This window comes from Lytechinus pictus, unplaced genomic scaffold, assembly GCF_037042905.1.
Source record: "Lytechinus pictus isolate F3 Inbred unplaced genomic scaffold, Lp3.0 scaffold_19, whole genome shotgun sequence".
NCBI classification, from domain to species: Eukaryota; Metazoa; Echinodermata; class Echinoidea; order Temnopleuroida; family Toxopneustidae; genus Lytechinus; species Lytechinus pictus.
The window spans coordinates 19,190,332-19,199,018 of NW_026974140.1; the positions used below are offsets into that span (position 1 = coordinate 19,190,332).

An 8,687-nucleotide genomic window follows, 5' to 3' on the forward strand; every position below is an offset into this window, starting at 1 on the left:
TACATCATGATTGAAGAGTTCATGGTGGTTATTCATACTGTTTTTTTATACAGGGAAAGTAAAGATTTGTACATATCAGTCCTATTTGTTTGATTTGAGTTGCTTTGAAAAAAAATTGTAAAATATCTTTCTCTCTCTGCATAGCATTTCTGTATGACATTCAGGCACCTCTTATACTAAATTCCCCCCGGTGACGTCACATTCCGAGTGACTTTTCTGTACACTCGTCTCTCGGGCTCTGACAGGTGGCTAATTTCATAGACTTTTAAAGCGAAATATCGAGAAGGCAGAGGATTATTGTGACATGCTATGTGTTTGAACAACTTATATATACTATATATTGTATGTAGAACCTATATTTATGGAAACTCACCCCCTTCTTAATTCAACTTTAAAGAAAACATGAATAAATAAATAAATTTATTTTGTACATATCATATTGCAAGAAATTCTAACTACTCGAATTTTCTGTTTAATTTGTTACATGGTAGAGTTGCTTATAATGAAATGAATGTATGCACGTAAAAGTAATGAGAAGGATACGACGATATACACACAATTATTATTCTTCAGAAGAAAAATAACACAAACCTAAAATAATCGTAACTCCACAAGTTTTAATAAGATTTCGATGAACTTTGTGTTTTATTTGTTCAATTTCAGTCTGATCATTCATCTCAAGATCTATTTTAGCTCATAGTATTAGAGATGAATACATTGGCCAGTATTCCGAAGTCGGGGTTTAACTCATCGTGATCTTAATCTGTGCTAAAAAATTATGGCAAGCCAAAAATGTCAAAATTTTGTTTACATTGTATGTTTTTTATGTTTACTTTGCTCATCCCTACTTCTTGAATGGTGAAGACAACTATCTTATTTATCATTCCCAGGCAACTAATATCAATTCAAAAGTCAAATGATCTGATATATTAAAACTCTGCTCTTAGGGATTTTTGTCACAATTGGCTTTCCATAGTTAAACTTTAGACCAGAGTTTGAATTAAACCCAACTTCAGAATACGGGCCTCTCGGGTGGGACATTATCCACTTTGGAAATAGAGATGAGTTTTCTATGGATCCGAAGGGGAAGGAACCCATCCATTCCTCAATGCTGGCCAGCAAGTATTGATATTATACATTTACCATGATATTCGGTTCGTTTGGTAAGGTCACGTGCTCATAACGCCCCCAAAATTGAATATTGGAAAAATAGATAAGTGCGGTTAATTTTCTTGCTATATCTACATGTATATAGGTATATATAGATTGATTCGTTCTTGGTTAGTTTCATGTTAAATTAAAAACAAAAAAAATGAATTAATTGGCTGTCTCATTATTTTCCGATGTATTTATATAAAGGGATATCAGCGCCTGTATATTATTTTGTGTTTCATGGAAATGAGTAATAGCTGTTGTGAGTTCTAATATGAATTTGGGAGTGACCATCGATGACACACGTGCTTAAAAATTTGCAGAAAACATTTTTCTTGAATTCTATTCGCCTCCTCCCCCTCCCTCGAAAGGTTTTTCATGTTTGTTTTTCGTGTTTTATACTGGGATCGGCAATAGCATGAGCACGATTGGCCAAAAGAATAAAATGTCTTTAGGCGTGTTATAGTTGGTAAACCTCCGTGGTCGTGTGTATATATATTCGACTACCCCCCTCCCCCTTTCCTGATACCTTCATTAACTCTACCAAAGATATCACAATATCATTAGTATCATCATTTTGAATTAAATAAGGTTCAGCTTCAGGTATATGGCGGGGGAAAGGAGTTGTGTCAGATAATTATTGTTGCTTATTATCATAGATCATTTCAGGCGCTTACTATGTTAGAAGATTTTTAAAAAAATCACGTTTATCTGCTTTGTCACTTAATATAATTCAGTATTGTTCCAACTAAATAATTACACATACCCTCTCGCCTCCTTGCTCCTTCCCTTCGCTATATCACCCACCCTCTCTCCCCATCGCGTTTGTGCTCTTTCCCCGTCCCCTTTTAAGACACTCCTCTCCCTCCCTCCCTCTCTCTAGCTCTCTCTCTCTTTTATACTTACTGCCCCTAAAAATAATAACAAAGCACAGGAATTAATTTTCATCTTGTCACAAAATTTATTATTTTTCATTGAATCCACCAGTTTTATGCAAATACCAAACAATATAGCGATAAAGAAGAGAGATAAAAAAATGTGCGCCCAATGACAAGTCTCACACAATCATGTACAAGTAGCAGAATCAAAACAATACACAAAAACACTATTTCAAAAGTATACGAAACGACTGAATTTCTACCAACTTGCAGAACATATCCTTCCCGATTGACTTTTTGTTTTGTTCATTCCCGAGAACGCTAAATGCTACAATATACATGATATACTTCAGTCGAACGTATTGCCTCTTCACCGACAAAACGCCATAAAAGTGAAGAAGACGGAAAGAAGTATCGTTGCAGAACGATTTTGGTTGATCAGTTATGTTCGATTGAATCCTATCGTAGTATATTCATTGTTCCCAGGAACGTTTCCCTCCTGTACGATAAAGTCATGACGGACTTACTTAATTGCCAATTATCACGATAATATAATGTGAATGACTGGGAAAGTTATATGAATCAAATAAACTTTGTCATCAAAATCTCAGCGCATAAATCTGTCATAATCTGTGATGAGCACACAGTTTTATTCTCGAAAACATAGTGAGTTTTTTTCTGTTTATATAAAAAGGAATACTAACACTACACAATTCACATCTGGGTAGGTCTTTCCTCCTTTATTTTGGATTTACATATTTTTCTGAAAATTGTATTGCTCTCATTTCCATAGAGAATGAATAGGCGCTCTGTGATGAATTGACTAAACAAACAACCACTAATACTCATATTAGATTATCATTGTTTTTTTCCTACTAACATTTATTTTAACCAAAAGTATGTTTATTTGGCTAGAGTGAATTTGACTGAATGGTAGAATCGAATTTTGGTAATAAAAAGAAACTTTAATCGAGAACGATGCATACTATTATTTCATGACATCGTATTGAGTGTCATCACTTTCCGCCATTCGAGTTTGGAAATATCCTGTCAATATAAGTTTGGAAAGGCTGAATGTTACGCTCGTACATAATGTCTTGATTTCAAATAAGACTGGTTTTGTGAATTCAAAATGTACTAAAATTCTTATAAGTAAAAGTTTCTTGTAAACCAGACTTTAATTTCGAATGATAGCAAAAATGTGAAAAATGTTTCTTCACAATACATACTTTAAACTAAGAATCTTTTAAATAAAACATCTACTTTCATAAATAAATTTTCTTGCGTTGTGTAATCACATAAATTAAGTCATCTATAATACATATATTACATTGAAAAGCACACGAAAACATTTCACACTGTACATAATTCGTTCAATCTCATGAAGAACAAATAAGTGAATGTATACAAATAGGACGATCTTTATATTTATCAATAAGAGGCACGGTTAAACAATTTAAATTTCTTTTTCAATTAACTAAATAGCACCAATAATATTTGGAGATAATTTCAATATCGACTCTCTCTCATCCCTTCTCTCTGCCCCCCCCCCTCTTTCAAACACACACACACATGCTCTCGCAACAAACTCATCTGGTCGTTATAAGGTCTGAGAATAGTTAAATATTCATACAACATATTATTCTTTACAAAATGCCTTTTAGATACATTATACATTATTAATACGGCAAGTATAATGACATTAGTGTACAAAATATGGCCTGCGGGAGTTATCTAGTATAGTTTAATGGGGCAACAAGGTAAAAACAATTTTATATATAAAGTCTAATAAGCCAATTGTGAAAGGACATAATATAGTATTCTTTTTATTTGAAGTAATTTATTTTTTGAAAAACCCCAATAAATACAAAAGGGTGTAGACCTATTCAATCATTTTACAATTTTGAGTGGATTCCAACACATATGAATTATTTGTAACGAAAATAATATTGGGACGGTAAGTCAGGGGATCCATTAGTACCATATAAACTAAACTCTCAGTCTTTAGAAGAAAACAAAAGTCAATTCCCTGTATTCAGATCGATGACTGATTTCATCACCCTTTCAACCAGGAGAGTAAACCCAATATTACCAGGGTATTTGGTCCATTGTCATCATGGTCATGACTGTTAATGTTCACTTCTTAAACATGTTTCAAAATTTTCCTCCTCGAAAATTCATGATTTCACTACCACTAAGCTGTTATGACATCGGTGACGCACCTGCCTGTAGCGTGAACTTATCAAGGCACTCGAACAAGTTTGTTGATGATCTTCTAGAGTTCAATGACTCATCCCTCGTCACCCGATTGTACCACGCATGCACAGAAAGTCGTTTTCTAATTCGTAACAACTTTAAATGACCTCTTACGTCTGATATGTACGGAATTATTAATCACGTACGATCATCTTTTTCAAGCCTTTTGTTTTATGCGCATGGTATCCATCCGTCCGATATGAAAAAGTTATCAACGGATTCCTGTGCAACAAGTGATGGGTTGATGACCACAGTCTTAGATGTGCAAGAGATCAGCTCAAGTTCTTCAGCGATCATTTCTCGTTGTTCATCTTGATGGTATCGGCTGACCTTGAGCGCGTAAACAGTCTGAACTTGGTTCAGGAATCGCCGATAGCCGACATCTGATGATCGCAAACATCACCTTCTTAAAGTGCGGGTGCTTGGTGGCATATATGACCGGATTGATACAAGCATTCATGAGGATGATAGCCCCAGCCCATGGTATGAAGGGTTCCGAACCTGGGATCACCAAGCTAGCACAGTATGGCGTGATGCAGAGGACAAACGCACAGACGACATAAAAGAGGTTCTTGGTGATCTCAACTTGGCGTTTGCTGATTGATCGTCGAGCGGTACTTTCCCGCCTTTTTGGTTTGTGCGTTGATGATGAGGACTCTGACGTATCCTGGACCTCTGTAATGGTCTTGGTATGAGCACGGACATGGACGTAGATAGCCACATAGGACACCAGGATGACTGTTAATGGGATCGGGTAGATGATGACTGCTTGGGTCAGGCTGTAGTAATCGGACAACGGATGTGAGGTCTTGTGAGTACACGTACCGTACTTTGAATCATATCCTAGCTGTCCAAGCCCAAAGATGAGAGGCAAGAGAGACAGGAACAGAGGAATTATCCAAGTGAACAAGACCATGATACCCATTCTAACTTTGGAGTAGTAGTGGTGATACACGTGTATTGGCTGGGTGATTAGGACGAAGCGATTCAGAGCGATTGAAGCAAGACTGTAGACACTCGACCCGACACAGGTATAGAGAATGATAGCGGCCATCACGCAGAATGACTCCTCCATGGGCCACTGTGATCGGTCCTCGTTCAACAAAGCAACAACGTTCCATGGCAAGAACAGGTTGGTGAGGAGGTCAGCAATGGCGAGACTGACCACGAAGACATTGGTGGCAGTCCGAAGTTTCCTTGACATGGCTACAGCAGCGATGACGATACTGTTGCCTATTGATCCGATAACAGAGATGACGATGAATGTGATGGCTAGGATCAGTCGCTGATTGTAGTCAGTGAACCGGAATTCTTTACTGCCACCACCATCGCTTCCGGTCATCATCTCATCGGTCGTCGTGTTCATCTCACCAGGTGAAGACATGGTGAATATCGTCTCCGTCTGTGAGATAAAATAAAGAAGAAAATACCATTAATATTCGAATATTTTGTCTAGTTTCACCTTTATGACTCATACCGGGCGTTTCAGAAAAAAAGCAGGAACGTTGGAATTTTAAGTACTTTGCCTTCAAATGTTAGTTGGGCATCTTCTAACGAAACAAATGATACCAAAACTATTGAAGTCATGCGGGAGTAAAGATACCGCATGACGACAAAAAGCCACAATATTTTCAACAGATCCTGATTTTCTATAGGAAAAACTTTGGAAGTCCATAAAAACAACAACACGGAACTACCTCATTGCATGGTCTCAAGGGTTCTGGGTTTATTCATAGAGCTATTATAATTATAGTTTATTGGAAAGATTGAAATTAAGATTTACTCCGTTTGAAATCCTGCGAATCTATCCCAGAATTAAAATAACGTTCATTCTTTTATTAATCTTTTCCAACTCGAATCAGATTGGCCACGCCTATGCCTCAGTCACATGAACGAGACGGACCCAAGAACGATCGAGGCTATTACATTCAAATGGCATCGATCGGTCTAAAGATGATTTCGTTGGGTGACTATATCCGATGGTCACAACAAACCCTTCCTATCAATCATGAATCAGTTGTGTCCAGTTCAATAACCGTTAAAAAACCATGGTATGGTAAAAAAATATCACTCTAGAGGCTTGGAAAGTGATTTACTCTTCTTTGTTTTTATTTGATGTATTTCATTACCAACCAGCAATAATTGCGAAAGACTCACTTTAAGTTATCAATCATTCTTTTTACAAATCATATAGTTACGGAAATGTGTAGATATATGCCGAGGTTAGCATTTAGCTTTTTAAAACTGTGCACTACTTTTTACACCCCTCCCCCGAAATAGTTCTATCTTCATGAATAAAACAAAAATAGAGAAGAGAAGAAATGGAAAAAGAGACAGAAAGGGGAGAAAGAACAGATAGAGATCGACAGTTACAACTTTATAGCAAAGATATGATAATAATAGCATGGATATAACTCCTTAATGCAACTGGGACCAGGTGCACAAGAACAAACTACTTTGAACGTGGTTGATTTCATTCGGCGCCGAATATGTCTGTGAATATGAATTCGGCTTGATTGACATCCGTATGGGGCATATATGATATTGTATAACATCGTACCATCTGCTCCTGGAGGAAACCTTTGGATGTCAAATCGTCCTTCCCTGCTTGTAGTACTACTAAGTGCGTATTCTGTAATGTTCTTTTTACCAACATTGATATTTTCTTTGTCTGTTTGGGATAATAACACACTTTCGCAGAAACGCCTTTTGGATCACACGACCTTCATGATTTTGTTGCCCCAACTTTTGTTTTACCACTAACACTGTGCCTATAAACGTTCCCATGATTTCAGCTATACTTTTCTTTTTGTAATTAAATGTCAGCCTTGATCATGTTTTTTCCCGAATAAATTAATTGTCAAAGTGAGTATAGAGCTTTAAAATCTGGGAGAATATTCAAAATAAAATGTCATAGTTTGATCTTTGTCAGACTGTTGGACCTACAACAATGAGTTCGATTTTCTTCCATTTTGATCTTATTATAAATATCATAAATGAAACAATTTTCCCCAAAATGAAACAATATCATGATCGCCTTTATGCTGGATTACCTTTACCAAGAATCAGATGTTATTCACAGAGCAACAAGAATCTAAGCCACATGACCATCTATATCAAGCTTTGCCTGGAGCTATTACAACAAATTTCATAATTAGTGTTCCATGATGAGATGGGGATGAAGGATTGGAGAAATAATGAAGGAGACCTCATCATTTCGAACCTTGACATCTGGTATACTGACCGTGATTCGCTATTTTGGCGCCATTTTTCTGGCTAAAGCCCGCGCTTTATATTGGGGAGCAGACGATAAAAGCCGCTGGTATCTACAAACTTAACACCGTAACCATGAATGATAACGAGCTTTGTTCTAAACACAATATTCTTAAATTTTACACCTCGGGTTGTTGCCCCATACCGAGTTCATACCAAACGAGTGAAAATACATTTAATTGTGATAAAGAAATGTGAAATGGTACAACACCTCCGAAGGCGAAAGGCGTATCGATTTGAGAGAGAGAAGATTGTTGAAATGAAAAAGGGGCAATCAAAGTGTTTATAGTGAGTCAGCGCCACTGAAGCGCCGATGTATCCTTTTATGCAAATTATTTTGCTGGCTCCGACAGAAAGCTTGAATTGATAAATGCACACAAGTCTTCTTTATTAGGGTTGTTTCGCCAGTGGCTTTGCCTGTACCCATTATTTTTCCATCTTCAAATTATTTTTATTCATTACAAACCTACTTGCAAATAAAAAAAAATCGATACGGGTTTTTGCACTGCCGAAAGTGAAATTAATAAATCCCAAATAATATGGACTGTAATGCAGGCCAACGTGGAATTGAAAACATGAGACTGAACAAACAAACGAGAGATGTTAACATAAAAAAATTACGATGTTTTGTTAACATAACACTAGAGAGAGAAGGGGAGGGGGGTTGGGAGAGGGAAGAGATTGATAGAAATAAATTATTGATACAATGGATCAGAGGTTGATATCAGCTGATATAATGCATACTTTTGTAAACGTATCGCTATATAGAAAATGTGAACTGCAGGAGTGCAGGCTTTATTTCATTTCTGAGTCATCTAGATTTCTGCTTTATTTCGATACAAACATTAGTTTTTTTCATCATAACACGTAACCATATTCGTGACACACAAAATATAAAGAGGGGATATTGTCAACCTTCCATCTTCTCTTCAGCGCTTTGTATCCTCTGGAAAAGGCGCTATATAAATCCAATTATTATTATTATCATTCTCACAAAAATAATTGCTCTTAACAATCACTCACTCATTCAGACGGATTTCTCTTCTCACTCTGATCCTCATTATCAATGATCTCAATTCCCCCGTCTCTCATTTATTACTCTCTCAATTCTCACTGTTTAGGGATAAA

General features: G+C 36.6%; 1 protein-coding gene across 1 annotated transcript; it reads right to left on the bottom strand.

The window, feature by feature from the left end:
- Positions 1-2,093: 2,093 nt before the first annotated feature.
- Positions 2,094-5,707, bottom strand: LOC129259895 (5-hydroxytryptamine receptor 4-like). Its single transcript, XM_054898023.2, has one exon. It carries the CDS (start codon positions 5,668-5,670, stop codon positions 4,594-4,596), a length of 1,077 nt encoding a protein of 358 aa, XP_054753998.1. The 5' UTR covers positions 5,671-5,707; the 3' UTR covers positions 2,094-4,593.
- Positions 5,708-8,687: the final 2,980 nt, after the last annotated feature.

Bases quoted from the DNA above. Each gene is read 5' to 3' on its own strand.
- LOC129259895 (XM_054898023.2), bottom strand. From the start codon at position 5,670: ATGTCTTCACCTGGTGAGATGAACACGACGACCGATGAGATGATGACC.